The 18,938-nt window shown below is 50.7% G+C and overlaps 1 protein-coding gene across 2 annotated transcripts in view; it reads right to left on the bottom strand.

The window, feature by feature from the left end:
• Positions 1–704: 704 nt before the first annotated feature.
• Positions 705–18,938, bottom strand: part of LOC112105407 — a 78,756-nt gene continuing 60,522 nt past the window's right edge. For both annotated transcript variants that reach the window (XM_024198183.3, XM_024198184.3), the window contains exon 5: positions 705–1,516. In XM_024198183.3, coding sequence (XP_024053951.1) covers positions 1,388–1,516 — 129 coding nt within the window. In that variant the 3' untranslated portion in view covers positions 705–1,387. The remainder of the gene's footprint in view (positions 1,517–18,938) is intronic.

The raw sequence follows: 18,938 nt of genomic DNA, 5'->3' as shown, positions 1-18,938 counted from the left end.
TGCTGGTGTGACCAGACTCAAGTGAGCTCAGCATCCACCACAGCACAGTTTACAAGGTACTGGCCGAACGAGGGCTCAGCAAGCTTCCCAGAGAGCATGTTGGACTTTGCTGAACGTGGCGTGGTGTCCCCAAACTCAACCCTGTCTTGGGCCAGTCACAGGGAGATACCCGATGCCAAACCCCACCACACCTCTAGGGTGCACACAGCCCCAGTGGAAAGGGGCTCCAAGGATGCCCCACCCCACTCAGTTTGTCACTCTAGCCCTGTAGCATGAGGGCTGAAAGCAGAGATCTGACTGTATCCATGGTCAGCTGAGCACAGACCTTCGATTTCCCACTGCAAAGCCCAGCAGAGGACACGGGCAGCAGGGCCGGCTCTAGGATTTTTGCCGCCCAAGGCAAAAACAAGTTTGGCCGCCCCCCCCTTTTTTTAATTACCCCCACCCCCGGCCCCGCCTCAACTCCGCCCCTTCCCTGCCTCCTCCCCCCAGGCTCTCAAGCCTGGGAGGGAGGGGGAGACCCCGAGCGGCCGCGGTGCACGAAACAGCTGATTCGCGCGCCGCTGCTCCCCCTCCCTCCCAGGCTTGAGAACCTGGGAGGGAGGGCGAGTAGCGGCGCGCGAGCGGCAGCAGAGGTGAGCTAGGGCGGCGGGGGCACATTTTTAGGGGCGGCATTCTGGCGCCGGCCATGCCGCCCCTAAAAATATGCCGCCCCAAGCACCAGCTTGTTTTGCTGGTGCCTAGAGCCGGCCCTGATGGGCATTCCCTTAACGCCGGTGCTATCTGCCTGCCCATTTTAACCATCTTTAGATTGGATCAATGCCCCAACAGCAGAATAATCAGGGTAGGCACCTGCAGGCTCTACATTCACACTCCCCACCCCCCAATTCCCAGGGTCCCTCAACTGTAGCAGGGCTTCAAATGAGCATCATTTCAACAACCTTGCAGAAGGGCCCCATTCTCTTTGTAGGGCGCCCTAGGCAACCTCTGTCTCCAGCCCTGAGAACTCTTCAGTTTGGGGGAAGCGGCTGGCCCTCCAGCAAAGCATCTGGGGAGAAATCTACTCAGTTCTGGTGGGCATGCGGTAGCAACCTGCCCGGTCTCCACCGCTGCCCTCTACGCAGTGACTGCCTGCTAGCCCTGGAGGGCTAAATACACCTGGCATGTCCGTGTGGCTGACACCATCTTCATGGCTCCACAGTAGCTTATGAAGCAGACTTGCTCATTTCACTCCCAATGATGTAAAACTAGGCACTGGTGCAAATCCACCTGTTTCTCCACTGCCACGGAGATTGCTATTGCAAAGATGTCCCCGTCCCCCATCCCATCCCATCCCTGCCAGGGGGATGGGTGGTACGACAATTCCTGAGGTTTCGGAGAAACTCCTTCAGTAGGCACATGACGGTTCTTCAACTGGAGCTATTGGGCTCAGGGGCTTCAAGGTGCTGAGGGAACGGAAGGCAAAGGTTGATGGGTCGTACACCAAGTGGGATGGTGGGCGGTTCCCGTTCACACTCTGTATGGGAAAAAGAAAAGGCAAAAGGAATTTGTCAGTGCTCATGCACGCTGCAAGCAGCGAACTGGTTAGTAGATACGTACACGACTGCCCTCTCCTGGATGCAAGCATAGCTGCCCCAATGTGTGTCACAGGCCCTGCACCAACAGCTAATAGCAACAGCACACATGGTAAAGTTATTTCCTCTTTTTTTTCTTCCCCAAATCATGTCACTAGACTGGAGGCACCTGGGTACCTGTGTGATTAGGACCCATGGCCTCCGCCAGTGATGCAGCAGTGAGAAATAGGGGAAAGGATGTACAGGGTGCAACCAGAGTCAGGGGGGCCAGAACAGTCAAGCAACCACAGAGCATCCCAGTTAGGGCCAAGTGAACTTGAATTTAGCTCAAGTGGGTGCTGGGTTAGGATGTGAATTTAAGAATCACTGCTCCCAGGCCTGTAAATTCCAAGCCACTCACTACACGCCAGATTATTATCACAAAATAAGCAGCTTCTGGTATTTCAGTCAATATCTGTTAGAGATGGCCCAGACCCAAAACCCTGGGCTCATATACCCTGGAACGCTGGGGATCTGGATCCAGGCTCTGCACCCTGGGCCCATCTCTATCATCTCCCTCTCAAGTCTGCCATCTCATCTCTCTCTATTCTGTCTTTAGCTTCTCTCTAGTACATCTCCTCTCTCTCTAATCTGTTTGATCTCTCTAATCTCTTTCTATTCTACCCCATTGATCTCCAATGTGTCTCTAAACTTTCCCTTCTCTAATCCACCCCACCTCTTGCTTTCTGTTGTCTGCCTCTCCAATCTATCCCATCGCTTATCAAATCCATCTCTCTCTCTCTCTCTCTCTCTCTCACATACACACACACACACACACACACACACGTTGCTTCTTACCTAGAACCAGGTCACCCTTTCTCTGAGGAGATTTGACTCTAACCGGGATTACAGTTTGCCCGTGAACCTCTTGGATTTGCAGTCTCCCTCCCTCCCGAAGGAGTTACCCTATCTCAGTTCACTATAGGCAGGTTCCTCTGTATGCGTCTGATTTTCAGAAGCTCTGAGCATCAGCAGCTCCCAAGGAAAATCGGCTGGAGCAGCGTATGCTCAGCATGTCTAAAAGTCATGCCCTCTCTGGATTTTACACCTGGCATGGAGACATCCAGCCTGCCATCCCTTCTGGGCCTAGGGTGACCAGAGAGCAAGTGTAAAAAATCAGGACAGGGGGTTGGGGGTAATAGGTGCCTATATAAGAAAAAGCCCCCAAAATCAGGACAGTCCCTATAAAATCAGGACATCTGGTCACCCTATCTGGGTCAGACTGAGCCCCCTGCCTCAGACCAGCGTCACTGTCCAGGCTTCCTCCGAGGGAACAATTCCACCTGGATGAACCAGGTTTAATAAACAGGAAATAAAATAATAACCCACGAGGTTGCAAAGACAGCCCAGGGTGGAAAGCGGGTGGGTGGTGACCAATGGAGCTGATCTTATCTGCAGAGCTAGGAGAGAGAGCCCGTTCCATGCAGCAGACAATGCAGTCCCAAAATAAACCACACTGCCTTCAAAGAATGTCCAGGAGTTGGCTGGAGCTCACTCAGGGCCCTACAGATCGCAGTCAGGGCATCACAGCCTGGTTTGTACCATGGCCCCCACAGACTCCTCCCCCCAGCCCCCAGCATGGCAAGCGCAGACACAAAGTAAAGGCCCTGCAGTGATGCTGTATTGCACCACAGGATGGAAACATTGCTCCCTGGGAGACTCTTTGGAATGCAGGGCTGGGACCTGTGGATCAACCAGCTCCACCGCTGGCCAGGGGTGGGACAAGGGATAGAGGCAGAGATTCACCCACCTTCGGGAGGCACAATCTCACTGTTGTTTTCTATTGGAGCTACATAAGCTATCCAGAAAGACCACGGATGCCACCCAACTCTGCTCCCCGTTCCACACTCCTGCAGCTCCGCTCCCACTTCCACACAGCTCCGGCTCTGCGCCCCAGCTCCCAGCTCCACTCCCCAGCTCTGCTCTCCACTTCCATGCCTTCTTCAGCCTTCAACCGTCCCTCTGCCGCGCCGCTCTCTGCACTGCCCTCCACACTCCTCCTTCCTCCACTCTCCCAGCCAGCTAATCTGGCTGCTCCTCTCCACTCTGATAGAGCGCCCGGTACCAAATGTCCCATTCTCACTGCCCCACTCCCCTTTCAGCCAAGCATCTTCTGCAGTAATAAAAATGCCTAGAAATCCTGCCCTCACACTGCGGGCCCACAAGTCACCCCCACCCCCAGAGGCACACCCACTGAGGACACTTTAATCCCCTCGAATCCAGGCTACAGCACAGCGCAGAGTGGTTTGCACTGTCTCCAGCCTATCTGGCATTCAGCCCTGTCCTTGCAAAGTGCAAAGGTCTTCTGCCCCTGAGGAGGTAACGACAAATCTACCCCTAGAGCATGACACCACCTCCCCCTTGGCCAGGAGTGGGTATCCATTAGCACCACCAGGGGGCAGCAGAGCATTCAGGTGAAAATCCTGTGTAGCCCCACAGAGAGTTTATGTACTGGAATTGGGACACTGTCAATTTATGGTTAGCATTCCCTGGTCCTCTCCCTTCAGTCCCATCCTGCTTCCACTGAAGTCATTGGGAGTTTGGCTATGGGCATCATTGAGAGCAGTGTGTGGCTGGGAGAGAGGGCAGCTGTGGGCTACACCTTAAGCCACCATGGGCTACATTTGTCCCTAAGACTGCCAGTTGGATGCACCAGGCTCCAGCCTCCCCGCAGTCTCTCCTCTGCGTCCCCTAACAAGGACTCACTATTTTCCTGAATGCTAGTGTTACTCGCCCAGCCTGGGTGGACGGCCCTTTTGTCGAGGGAGCAGAGCTTTTAGAGACAATTAGCAGCTCTTTTGTCCCGTGGTACAGAGACATGACCTCTGACACCTCAAGGTCATGTCTAACATGTGGCTGTCACCAGACCCAGGGGCCTCAACCTTTGATCCCCTCTTCCCACTCCCTGATGGATTTTAATTTGTGATCAGCAGGGGGACACAGCCTGTCCCTGCAGGCTTTCCGGCCAGCTGAGGTAGTCAATAGGGTCGTTACACCTTAGAGATGGAAAAAAATCTGTTAGATCATCCAGCCCCTGCAGCATTTACTCCAGTCTAGCGATGAGAGCAGGGATTGGTGTGGGATGCAAAGGGTGCAAGGGGGAGTCAGTGTTTCTAGGTTCTAGTCACAGCTTTGCCACTAATCCGCTGCGTCTCCAAGTAACGGTATTTATTTTAAAAGGAGACCCGCACAAAAGCATGTGTGCGCCCTGCCTTGCACGCACGGCTGCCCCTCATCCCCAAATCGAGGTGGTCCGTCAGCATGGAAGATGCCAAGGTTGTGTCTGGCATCAGCTCGGCCCAAAGCTCCAGCCAACAAATCGTGCCCTGCTACCTCCCGACACCTTGGCCGGCCCAACGAGAAACAAGAGAGGCAGATTTAAGAGCCTCTACTCAATAGACACCTGCTGTGGGGTTATATATGGTGCGTGCTCTGGCAGGGCTTGGAGCTCGAGGGTAACGTAGCAACCCCTATTCAGAGCTAAGGGGGCAGAATAAATCAGCAGATTTGTCCCTTTCCTGAGCAAAGAAGCTGCCTGTCAATACTAAGAGGGGACGGGAACAAAGAGCTGGCAGTGCCCTCCATTTTGAAATGCCAGCTGTGACGAGGGGAGGGGTCTGAATGAGAGGATTTCTGGGGAGTAGCAAAGACCCAGGCAGCAAGAGAAAGGGAGAGAGGGACCCAGAGGACCTAAGAAAAGCCACCCACAAAACTCATCATGTCTTGGGCAGAAAGGAGCTCTTTCGTCCTCCGGAGTTCACATGTGGACGAAGCGGCCTTCACACTGCCCCCGAGGAACCCAACATGAGGCGCATGGAACAGAACGAGAGCAGAGGTGGAGCCGAGAAAGCTGCAAAAGACATGGTGGGAAAGGAGGAGTTCCCAGGAGGCTGGTCTGCTCCGAGTGCTGCTTCTAACGGATCCATTGCTGCCCTGCCTTCAACCCAGCCTGTTTGCTGTATCCAGCTGCTGTTTCCCATCCCACTCAGTTGTAAGGGATTTGGGGTGGGGGCTGTCTGTTTACTATATCTATGTACAGCACCTTCTACAATGGGATCCCATCCCTGATTCTGGCTTCTTGGTCTGGGTAATAATGACATACTAAAAAAATAATAAATAATGTTACGTTTGTGTCACTCCTTTAAGACAAAGGCACTGTAGAGACTATACTGTAAGAATCACTGGAATGCAGCCACCTCTGAGGTAGAAGTTGGTTCACAGTGCACAACAGCCCCACACAACAGCTGAGGACAGGAAGTGAAGATCTGCCAGCAGATCGAGGGACGTGATCATTACCCTTTATTCGACATTGGTGAGGCCTCATCTGGAGTACTGTGTCCAGTTTTGGGCCCCACACTACAAGAAGGATGTGGAAAAATTGGAAAGAGTCCAGCGGAGGGCAACAAAAATGATTAGGGGTCTGGAGCACTTGACTTATGAGGAGAGGCTGAGGGAACTGGGATTGTTTAGTCTCCAGAAGAGAAGAATGAGGGGGAATTTGATAGCAGCCTACAACTACCTGAAGGGGGGTTCCAAAGAGGATGGAACTCGGCTGTTCTCAATGGTGGCAGATGACAGAACAAGGAGCAATGGTCTCAAGTTGCAGTGGGGGAGGTCTAGGTTGGATATTAGGAAACACTATTTCACTGATGAAGCACTGGAATGCGTTACCTAGGGAGGTGGTGGAGTCTCCTTCCTTGGAGGTTTTTAAGGCCCGGCTTGACAAAGCCCTGGCTGTGATGATTTAGTTGGGAATTGGTCCTGCTTTGAGCAGGGGGTTGGACTAGATGACCTCCTGAGGTCCCTTCCAACCCTGATATTCTATGATTCTATGATTGTATCCAATTGAAACCACAGGGCTGACAGAATCATAGAATCGTAGGATTGGAAGGGACCTTGAGAAGTCATCTAATCCAGTCTCCTGCACTCATAGCAGGACTAAGTATTATCTAGACCTAGGGTGACCAGATGAGGGGAAGAAAATATCGGGACACATGGTGGGGGGGGTGCCTGCCGGCAGAGCAAAAAAGAAAAAAAAAACGAGTCCTGCCGGCGGATATCGGGACAAAATGACCCAAAGATCAGTCGGGACGTCTGGTCACCCTATCTAGACCATCCCTGACAGGTGTTTGTCTAACCTGCTCTTAAAAATCCTGAACGATGGAGATTCCAGAACCTCTCTAGACAATTTATTCCAGTGCTTAAACACCCTGACAGGGAGTTTTTCCTAATGCCCAACCTAAACCGCCCTTGCTGCAATTTAAGCCCATTGCTTCGTGTCCTTTCCTCAGAGATTAAGGAGAATAATTTTTCTCTCTCCTCCTTTTATGTACTTGAAAACTGTTATGTTCCCTCTCAGTTTTCTCTACTCCAGATTAAACAAACCCAGTTTTTTCAATCTTCCCTCATAGGTCATGTCTTTTAGACCTTTAATCGTTTTTGCTGCTGTTCTCTGGACTTTCTCCAGTTTGTCCACATCTTTCCTGAAATGTGGCACCCAGAACTGGACACAATATTCCATCTGAGGCCTAATCAGCATGGAGTAGAGCAGAAGAATTACTTCTCATGTCTTGCTTACAGCACTCCTGCTAGTACATCCCAGAATGTTTGCTTTTTTGCAACAGTGTTACACCGTTCACTCATATTTAGCTTGTGATACACTATGACCCCCAGATCCCTTTCTGCAGCACTCCTTCCTTCCTAGGCAATCAGTTCTCATTTTGTATGTATGGATTTACTCTAACTGAAACTTACTTAGGACACCTTTAGACTTGCAGAAACTGCCACTGGATCTTTTAAAATCTCAAGTGGCCAGGATCTGTTTGATGTCTGATCCAAAAGATGGCCTCTCCCGCAGGACAGCACCCCTGAGCACCATGGATTCAGTAGTGGTTCAGAGGGAAGAGCACCCTTGACTGAATTGCTATTACCACTTCCTGCAGAGCTGGCATTTTCTTTGGAGTTCAGCCTCCCATCCTTCTACTGACCAGACCTGACCCTGTGAGACCATTTGGGGGTGCAGCGTGTGGTCATCTCGCTCTAATACTCAGGATGAGGTGAAGCCCTACTGATCTCCTCCCAGAAAGGAGGACTGCCAGGTGGGAGAATAGAGTCACCCTCTGGTTCTGCCTCGTGCCTTCACCTAGTCGGAGGAGCTTTCCGACCAGCCCTGTCCTTCCCTCCAGCATCTAACTGTGCACTATGACGAAGGTGAGGTGAGATGACTCTTGCTGATAAAGGAGATCCAAGTCACTCCCATGTTGGCAGGTCTTTGCAGAGCTTGCCATAAACCTGCTTGGCAGGTGCTAAGGTGCAGCCACAGCCCGATTCTTGGGGCGGTTCCTTGGAAGGCAGCCCTTCGGCGTTCGATGCTCCAAGGCAATGCCTCCACTGTAATGGCATTCTGGGCAGCTGGGAGACTCATACAGGCCGCAGTCTAATATGGCTGCACGTTCTCTGCAATCATTAACCGGGGGCCTTAATGGATTAAGCAATTTATTTACACAGCTGGAGAGCAGGCTGACATGCAGCAACTCGGCTGCTGACAGAAGGGCGCACATTTGTTTGGACCCACACCTGTTCAAACACACACATCCATTTGCACCCATGCAAACAGATAGGCACACTTGCCTACATAGGCTCACTTGCACACTCACTTGCACTCTCATTCCCACATTCACGAGTACACGTACACACACACACAGACAGGTACTGATCGCTCACCCTGCCCCCCACACACTGTGACACGCATGCACTCACAGGGCCTGCAGTGTGGCCCTAACGTGAGTCCCAGCCACACACAAAAGCCTTCACGCGAGTGGGGTGGGGCTTTTAACTCAAGTTGCCTGGCCTGGCGGGGGGTATCGGCTACAGCTTGCGCGATCGCCAGCTGCTGACCCGATTGCCCCGTGCAGCAATCCAGTCACTCTGTGCAGCTGGAGTGCTACTTCACCGCACAGCTAGGCGAACTCGAGGGTAGAGAACTCAGGTGATCGCTGCAGTTAAGACATATGGTACGTTTACACAGCAGCTGCAGCCTGGACTTCAGCGTCGGTGGTGCAAGTGCGTAGGTGACCGGGGAGATCAGGCGGGCTTATGCAGCTGGTACTGAAGCCCCTGCTGTGGCTGCATCGCAGCTGTTTTTAGCGAGCTAGTTAGAGTCCAACTAGCAGGAGCTGCCACTCATACCCCCATCTACAACATAGATGTACCCTGAGCCTCAATCACATACACTCCCTAATGCCAGGGTTCTCAACCTTTTTCTTTCTGAGCCCTCCCCCTCCCCCCCACATACTATAAAAACTCCATGGCCCACCTGTGCCACAATAACTGGCTTTCTGCATATAAAAGTCAGGGCCGGCATTAGGGGGTAGCAAGCTGGGCAATTGCCTGAGGTCCCAGGCCACAGGGGCCCCTTTGGGCTTCGGCTTCAGCTCCGAGTGGCAGGGCTCAGGGTCCTGGGCTTCAGCCCCAGGCAGTGGATCTTCTGTTTTCTGCCCTGGGCCCCAGTGAGTCTAATGCTGGCCCTGCTTGGAGGCCCCCCTGAAACCTGCTCACAGCCCCCCAGGGGGCCCCTGGTTGAGAACCACTGCCCTAATGCACCCACACACTTGCCTTGTTTGTATATACTCACTCGACACACTTGATCACGCGGACGTCCGTTCTCCCACATGCACGCTCTTGCAAATCTCTACCATAACAGACTGTTACCAGCATTGTATAAATGCAATAAATAAGAAACCCATCTTGAAACACATTAACTAAAGAGCTAGAGAAAGTCTGGCTGATGACTGGACCCAGGGGCCCCAAAGGCAGGCAGGGACACCACGCTGATTGAAGATGACAGAAGAAATCCAGAATTCCAGAGCCCATCAGATTAGCTGCTCTGTGAAAGCAGAGGAGTTTGCAGCTGCTCCACAAATTGGCTTCCTGGCTGACCTATACCTTAGGCATGAATAAAGAACCATGGAAAAAGCTAAATGGGGAAGAGATGGTGTGTTTAGGGTTCAGGGCTGCAGAGCGTAGCCCCGTATAGAGATAAAATCTAAAGCTACCCAGGAAAAGCCAAGGACAGAAAAGGATGAAGCCAGTGCTGAACTAACACTGTAGCACACTACTTTAGGGTGCTGTGCTGGAGATGCCATCTTTTGGATCTGGTAGAAAACCAGGGTCCTGACAGCCTAACAAACTCCTGGTCCTTGTCATAAGACCGAGGGACTTGGCCCTGCTTTCCTGGCCAAATTCAAACTCAGGTTAATTCACACACTCTGCCAGCCTAATTTTCCTTTGCAGTTTCAACGGGACACAGGAGTCTTCTTTTCTCCTTGATGAACATGGTTGCGAAGTGCTGCTGTGCTCTATTAAATAGCTGCTGCATTGCACACCAGAGGTGGCTGCCTCTTGGTGGTGGGTGAAATTTGTAGGTCAATTTGTAAAGTCCTTTGAGATGAAAGGCACCGTGTAAAGGCTCATACGATCCCCCCTCCATGTATGGAAAGGAAAGTCCACAGTGGGGTCCTGCAAAGGACTGTCTGTGGTGCTCTGCCTTCGTAAGAGGGCAGGACCAGAGGTGTGCAGGAGGATGTTTCCCAGCCACCGCTTGCAGAGGAGCCTGCAGGTAAGTCGGGGAGAGTTAATGCTGCCTGAGTCCACGTGGCAGCATTGGCGGGCACAATGTTTTTAGTGCCAGTTCCTTCTCTCCTCCCTGTCACCTCTGCAACATTGTCACAAAACACCAGAGACCTTTCAACTTTGATGTGTAAACTCATAAACTGTGGGTGAGGAATCAGGGATCTAGTCCCAGCCCTGTCATGGACTTGGTGTGTGGCACTGAGCAAGTCACATCATCTCTCCTGTGCTTCAGTTTCCCATCTGTAAAATAGGGGGATAATCCCCACTCCACAGGTGTGTGCTGAGGATTAATCAAGTGATCTCAGCCCATAGACATGGGCTGAGATCCACAGAAAGGCAGTTTCCTATCATTTACTCTCTTGCTTCAGGCACTTTGCAAAATATAGACCCTTCGGCAGGGTTAACTGCTGTAGCTCCATTAACTTCAATGGGGGTCCAATGGTTTGCACCAGCTGAGGATTTGGAGCGGATCAAAGAATATTCCTCTTTACAAACACAAAAGCCCATCCTCCAACGTCTTTCCCCCAGACACGTTTAGCTTAGTCTGGGATAATATCCAAAATACGTCTCCTGAAAGAACTTAACTTTGGGACCATGGTTATACGTAAACACAATTCCCTCCATTGGAGTTAGGAATGAAATCCCAGATCCAAACACTCCCTCGCTCGAGGGAGTTCAGATCCATAGCCGAAGTCTGCAGCTGTGGCCTGTCCCTAATGTTTACAGACATCTTGCTGACTTTTCCCTCTCCCCACACCCTTCTGTACAATCCTGGAACTTTCCAGGTCTTTTCTTCCATCAGTGAAGAGCTGCCCAGCACCCACTTCACGCTGCACAGCAATGTTGCTAGGGCCAGTCCGGCTTGTGAAGGTCACATAAACACACCAGTGTCCTCGTAGAAGGGAGGGGGGAAAACAAAACTGCCAAGTGTTTGCAAATGTGTTTGCAGAGTTGTCAGGTGGCAACTGGCAGTGCTACAAAGGTGCAACCAGACAATAATATGTGAACTTCTTTGGAAAGACCTTCAAAGAGGCCTAACAGATGCTTTATGGTCAGTTACCCATAACCCAGGAGAGCAGGAAATGTGCCAGATCTGGGTTCTTGCTGACGCCGTCCTACAAGATAAGCCCTTTCCTCCCCTCTTTCTGGCACGGTACTGTGCCTTTGAGAAAGCTGATCACAGGCCCTGCTTTAGCCTGCCTAATAAGCTGAGGCCCAGAGGGCATGTGATGAAATGAAAACGGCAATACATTTAGCAAGGCAGGCTTCTGAATGCAATATGGCTAAAGCCACGTGGCTCACTTGCCACGGAGACTAAATGAAGACCTGCATTCTGGACACTGTTCTCGCAATGCTCCCATGCGCCAGCCAGTGCGGAGCACGGCAGGGTCACAGCTCATCTGCTTTGTCCCTCTCTGCTTTGGAATAGCTAGTGCCCCAGGGGTAACTAACTAACAAGCTGCAGCCTGTATAGTGCAGAGACAGCAATTATGCCTGGCCCCTGTGAAGAGGGCACAAGGCGGGATCTCCTAGCACACCCATGTATGGACAAGAAACAACCTGGTCCTTATTCTCTCAATTACAACTCCACCGAGTCTTCCTTGATCACTTGTCTGTACTCTGCTGAAGTTACAGTGCCCCCCTGTCCTCTTCCTATGACAAGGAGATCCACCCCCCCTACAAGGCAACATGGCCTGACTCTGACACTTACACTCACTTTTAGTTCCATTCAGAGGCTGGCCCTGGAACCTGCAGAGCAATGAGACCAACTGTTTTGCACATGTTGCGTACTTATATGTGACCTCCATCCTCCACTCTGTGTTAGCCCAGGGCAGTGCAATTCCACGGAACTAGGTAGTTTGGCACGGAGGAGATTATCCTTTCAATTTAGAAAGAATCAAAATTAACAGTGCAAAGTGAGTATTAATCATCCTGGCATAACTAGGCCGCTGGCACGGTGCACTTGCCTCTGGACAAACAGCCTCGGTCATGGAAGCCAAGTACAGTAACTGGGCGTAGGATGACACGAGGTGCAGACGGAAAGAGGATTACTCTGCTGTGGATTGTGTGAGCATGAATGGGAGCCAGGTTCTCACAAGCCTCGCAAACAAAGGGGAGCCTGCAGCAGCACTAGATGCAGTGAACAAGGAAAGTGCCCCACCACCTCTGATTTTACTTCCTGATGGCAAACAGAAGAGTTCTGATGGAGCACCACTAGCCACGGTGCAATCCTCATCTCCTCCCCCCCTCCCCGCCCCAAACATTCGTGCTGTGCCACCTCATGGGCCACGCATTCCCAGAACCCACCAGGTGACCTCACAGGCCCTATTCCTAGTTGTGTGACCCCATAGCTCCTTCTCAATTCCTCTGTGAAACCCTATAGGTCTCTCCCACCACCTCACTTCTGATCCCGCAGGCCCGTTTCATTCCCCCCCACAACTGTCACAGGCCTGGGCTTTTTACTTCTTTGCTGCAGCTCTCCATGTGGACGGCGCTTTCCAACTCATCTTCTTCGCAAGTCCCTCCCATAGCAGCACAGCAGCAAACATCAAGGATGGCGACTCTGTTGGTGCTGGGCCAGCCTCAGAAGGGGCAGGGTTTCAGTTTGGAGGAGCAGCCGAATATCTGTATACTTCTCTGGATTCAGATTCAACAATGTACTGAAAATCTCAAGGAGAGTTTGGGCAACCTTAATATCCACTTCCCACTCCTTTCTCCATGAGCCACTGGAGCTCCTTATAGTACACGATAGCGCTGTCAGACCCGAGCTCCCCAGAAGGGGGTCACACTATACGGTAGGGGAAATCCCAGATCCAAACACCTTGGGAGGTAGATTAGTATCACTGTCTCAATCTCACAGAGGGGGATACTGAGGCATGGAGCGGTGAAGTGATCGCAGGCCCCTGTACAAAGTGGGTCACACTATACGGTAGGGGATGAACAATGATGCTCCCTCACTAGAGCCATTCCTCCCACATCCACGTGATTAGGACGGAGGGTCTTGAGACTAAAGCACAGGATTGAGTTCACCTCATTAAAGACTTCTGGGTTCTCTTCCTGTCTCGCCCAAGGTCACCCAATGAGGCTTTGGCAAAGTCACTTCGCCTGTCTGTGCCTCAGTTTGCCTCTCTGTGAAATGAAGATCGTGACATTTACTGGTCTATGAGGCTAAATTCATTAACGCTTGCAAAGCGCTCATAGATGTGCAAAATGCCATTGCCCTCTAGCTCCTTGGGAAGGCACATTCTTTGCGCCTCATTGCAGAGCGGAGATGTGCATCAGTGATGCTCTGCCACCTGGCATACTTCTCATTTGCAAACAGCGCAGGCCTTTGCCAAAGGGGCTAAGGCCGGCACATCTTCCTTTTGGCTCCAAGATGAAAGGTTCCCTTGTTTTAAGGGAAGAGAACATGGTGCAGTTCTGCAGCAGCCATTTAGGATACAGATGCCAAAGATAAGAGGCGGGGAAGTCATTCCCGGGACCTGGCCCCTGTCCAAGCAGGGGACATTCTCAGGCACTGATAAGACTGAGGCAAGAACACAAGGGAGTTTATGTTCTGATTTTTATTCCTTATTTTATTTTCACATTGCAGAAAACATCTCCCTGATCGGGCAGATTATCAGATTGGCCAAAATCCACACTCCCTCTCTGCCTGCCCCCGCAAGAGCTCTTGAGACACACGGACACTTAGAGGTTGTGGTCTCTACATGCCTGTTGCTGCTGAGATAAACACAACTCTGTCAGGCTCCCATTCAGGGCTCCTGTATGCACGGTAAGTGAGTGAAGAACGAGGAAATAACGCAGGGTGATCCCCAAGAGGCAAGGGACAAAAGATTCTCCAATATTATCACGCAGCCACCTTCCTCGGCCAATTTGATGCCTCGTTTCACACACCCACACCCGACCCCACTCACGTACGTTATGCCCACAGACACACACATGCGATTCCGTATGCGTACGTACACCGCACAAAAATGCACTACTCACATGCACTCACGCAAATCCCCAACACACGCATTACACACGCACATCCCCGCACTACACCACAGCTGCATAAAGACATTACAAACATTGCACACAGAGAAACACAATGCGCACTTTACCACACCTTGTGCACATGCACCCCCATTACACATGAAGGTGTTGCCTGGACACATACTACACATATCCATTACGCACACATCAGTATTTCACACACAATTTGTTACCTCCTATTTATTCGTTCGCCCCTGCCTGTGGTGGCAATCCTCCTACTCCATTATGCCTTGAACCCCCTCTGGGGGTCTTTTCTTCCACCACAGCACCTGGTGCCTCAGGGTTGCTCCGCTGGTGCTCCTGCAAGTGTTTCCTACAAGGGCAAGCCACTGCAATGTTTGGGGTTTCAATAATCTGCCTAGGTTCTTACACATGTCACATCGATAGCCCAACACCTTGCTTAAGAAAAAGAAGTGCTGAGCAGGATGGAAGGGCTGCGGCCTCACATGCCCCGAGCTGGCACAAGGAAAGCAGCGTCTTAGTGCAACTGGCCAGGTGAGACAAAGTCCATGCAAAGGTAAAGCCCAGGCTAGGAGAGCAGCCGGGGGGCGGGCAACATCCTCACAATGTCTCACTGAGACATGGCTACACTGGCAACGGAACCCCAAAGATGTCATGTCACAACAACCATTTACAAGAACAATATTTTTGAAATGGCAACTCTCTCACGGAGATGTACGCTGCCCTCCTGTAAAGCCTTACATCTGGGATCTCAAAGTGCTTCCCTGACATTACAGTGCTAAGCATCAAAACACCTTGGGAGGTAGATCAGTATTCACTGTCTCAATCTCACAGAGGGGGAAACTGAGGCATGGAGAGGTGAAGTGATTGCAGGCCCCTGTACAAATGATTAGACCACACTGCCTCTCCACCTGCCTACACTTCAGGCTGACTCTGTTGCAATCTCTCCTTATGCTGCTACAGAATTTGGGCAGTTGCTACCAATCTGAATTTAAAGAGGGATTGCAAGCTCTTTGCAGCAGGGACCATCTTGTTCTGTGTTTGTACAGCACCTAGCATGATGGGGTCCTGGTCCTTGACTGGGGCTTCTTATCGCTACTGCAATGCAAACTGATCTCACTTAGGGACTTATGCATCTAACCTGCTTAGGCACTTCTGAAAATCCCACCAGGTGCACACTGGCACCTAAGACCTTGAAAAGCTGGCCCCAAATGGCCATTTTTGCCTCAAAGATGCACATATATTTGGAATGTGAAATTTTTGCCTGCTTCTAATGTCAAACCATCCTTATTTGGAAATACTCCCATTTCCACTCAGGACCCAGCACTCTCAGTGGGAGGAGCAATCATCTCAGTTCACTGCGAAGATCACGGACTTCCAAGTTGGATTCATGGGCCACCAAGAACAGCAAGCCACACACAGAAGCGGAAATGCAACCGGCTTCCTTCCAGCAGCCCAGCCTCCTCCCGCAAGCGGTAATCATGGGAGCACTGATGGTAAATAGAGCCTTCACCTGTGATTCTGACCCTGCCCTTCCTGGATGGTAGAAGAGAGTAGAAAATGTTCGGAACCCCTACGTGCACAGATTGTCAACGCCTCCTTTGCTGAGGCAAGTCTACCGCTCATCTTCAACTATGCAAGACTCTGACCACTACAAAAGAAACCTTCACTCAGTGATAGAGACCTATGCAAATTACCATTCAGTGTCTCATCGGCTTTCTCCAGGCAAGCTGAGTCAAGCACCTAGCAAAAAAGTTTCCAGGGTCACTTGTCAGCTGCCATAATCCTGGATCCCTATAAGTCAGGTTTCAGGTTGCACCGTGGTACAGACGGAACCCTTGCTGCTCGGACGGTTGAGCTCCGTAAGCATCCTGCTAGGTCTCTCTGTCCCTTTTATACTGTTCTTCACCAAGTACTCCTGTCCCACCAGCTGAAGGGGGAACAGAAATGCCCTGAACTGACTCAGATTCTTCTTCTCATGCCAAACCCAGAAGGTAGTTATAGGCATCTTTCAAAGCCCTCCCCTCTGAGTCACACACGCTTCAGTCCTCTCTCCCATATTCTTCAACATTTATACGATGCAGTTAGGGGGAACAGTGCGACCACAAGGGCAGAAGTGCTAGTCCAGTTCACGGTGTCTCCTGATATTCAAAGTTCTTAATGGCACTGGTCTAGCTACCTGAGGGGTCACCTCTCCCTCTCAAATATGACTTCCCACAACAACTACATTCCACTGGAAAAATGAAACTATTGTGGAGGGAAGAAATGAGCATGGGGTACAGAACTTTGACAGAATCTGGGCCTAGACTATGGAACTCACTCTCCACAAGAGACAAGGATGACCAGGAACATCACCTATTCAGAAACAAATGCAAAACCTTTCACTGACATGGCTTCCCCTCAATACGTTCCTCTCACGTACACAAAACCCCAACAGTCTAATCACGAGACTTGCTTCTTCCCGCAGAGCAGCAAGAAAGAAAGGTCCTAATATTGCTTCTTATTTTACATCCCTGGATGTACACTCCGATAGGGCCTCTCACCTAAGGATCTCAACATGTTTTAAATATTATCTCCCTTTTATAGATGAGGAAAACGAGGCCCAGAAAGGTTAAGAGATTTGCCTGAGGTCACACAGTGAGGCAGTGGTTTCTGACCCAGCTCTAACCACTAACCACAACACTACCTTTCTAACATTTGGTTCTTTTTCTCAATTAAACCTCCTGTCAAGGCTGGATCCCCACTTTGAACTTTAGGGTTCAAATGTAGGGGCCTGCATAAAAACTTCTAAGCTTATTTACCAGCTTAGCTTTGGTCCGCTGCCACCATCACAAGAATTCCCTCCCTGGGAAGCCTTGAGAAACCTTTCACCAATTCCCTGGTGAACACAGATCCAAACCCCCTTGGATCTTAAAACAAGGAGAAGTTAACCATCCCCCCCTCCTTCCTTCCACCCTCCTTTCACCAACTCCTGGTGAATACAGATCCAAACCCCCTTGGATCTTAAAACAAGGAGAAATCAATCTGGTTCTTAAAAAAGAAGGCTTTTAATTAAAGAAAAAGGTAAAAATCATCTCTGTAAAATCAGTATGGAGAATACTTTACAGGGTAATCAAACTTAAAGAGCTCAGAGGACCCCCCTCTGTCTTAGGTTCAAAGTACAGCAAACAAAGATACACACTCTGGTAAAAAGGTACATTTACAAGTTGAGAAAACAAAGTAAATCTAAGACGCCTTGCTGTCTTTTTACTTACTAGTTTGAAATAGGAGAGACTTGTTTAGAAAGATGGGGAGAACCTGGATTGATGTCTGGTCCCTCTCAGTCCCCAGAGCGAACCACCCCTTAAAACAAAGAGCACACACAAAAGCCTTTCCCCCCCCAAGATTTGAAAGTATCTTGTCTCCTTATTGGTCCTTGGGTCAGGTGTCAGCCAGGTTACCCGAGCTTCTTAACCCTTTACAGGTAAAAGGATTTGGAGTCTCTGTACACAGAGAGCTGTTACCCTTCCCTTCATAGTTATGACACCTCCAAATGGCTTCCTTTTAGCCCATCACCAATTAGGACTGCATTGTTATTTATCAGCAATGCTGCTACAGGACTGACCCAGCCCGAGCCGCTACTGAACCAACATCACACAAAACCAAGGCAACCACCCAACTCATCGCTGAGCATATGGCACTAGACGTCTTATGGGTAAGAAGCTGGTTATGTGGCTAGACAACAAGAATGGCCTGTGGGTGGGGTACCCCTAGGACTTCAGTGACCTGAGTTCAATTCCCTGTTCTGTCACAGACTACCTGGGTGACCTCAGGCAAGTCACTTAGTTGTGTGGTGCCTCAGTTTCCCAGATGTCAAATGGGGATAACAGCACTTCACGAGGGGAGGTGAGAATAAATCCATCAAAGACAGTGAGGTGCTCAAATCCTATGGTAATGGGGCCCATATAAGTATCTCAGATTGAGAGATGTCCTTATCCCTGTTTTCCTGGGGTGACTTCAGAAGCATGAATCTCACCCCACCTGTCAGAAAGGTTGTGCTCTACTTGTTTGTTTTAGTGAAGCCTGACACGGGCTCAATAGGGAGGGAAGGAATAATTTGGTCTCAGATGCTCCAGGGCATACGAAGTGAGCTGGAGTAATGAGCTCACAGCGCTTGGGGAAACTTCCCTTGAGTCTCTCACCTCCCTTAGTAGGTGCCACTGAAACCCGTGGGGACCTGTTACCCAAGTAGCACAGGAATAACCACCAGCCCAGGGACAGAAAAGACAAGCGGACTGAAAGTGTGTGTGCATAAGGTGTATGGAAAAGAAGGAAGCTGATAAACAGCTTGCACCAAAATACAGGGGCCATGACTAGACTGGCAGCGTGTGTGTGCAGGACAGACACAGCCCTGGAGAAGCCCAATACTGGAACAGCAAGAGATGGTGGCTGGGAAGGAGTGAGCTGCAGTGACAGAGCTCTCTAGAGGTTCAGGCTGGAATAAGAGAGGGTGCACTTAAAGTCAGGATTAAGAGACTTGATAAGAGTTGTGCTGGGTCACAGCTAGGGTTCCTGCAGGGCGGGACTGAAGTACCTTGGCAGAGGGGATTAGGATGGGGGTGGGGGGAAATGATGGCATGGAAAGGTAGTGCAGCAGATGTGGGTACACAGAGGGCCTCGATGCTCCAGTTGCTTTTGGGGTGAGATGTCATGAGGATA

This window comes from Terrapene carolina, unplaced genomic scaffold, assembly GCF_002925995.2.
Source record: "Terrapene carolina triunguis isolate 2854851 unplaced genomic scaffold, T_m_triunguis-2.0 Scaffold85, whole genome shotgun sequence".
Taxonomy (NCBI): Eukaryota; Metazoa; Chordata; order Testudines; family Emydidae; genus Terrapene; species Terrapene triunguis.
Note: the sequence above shows the minus strand (reverse complement) of the source record. Positions and strands in the feature narration are given on the sequence as shown.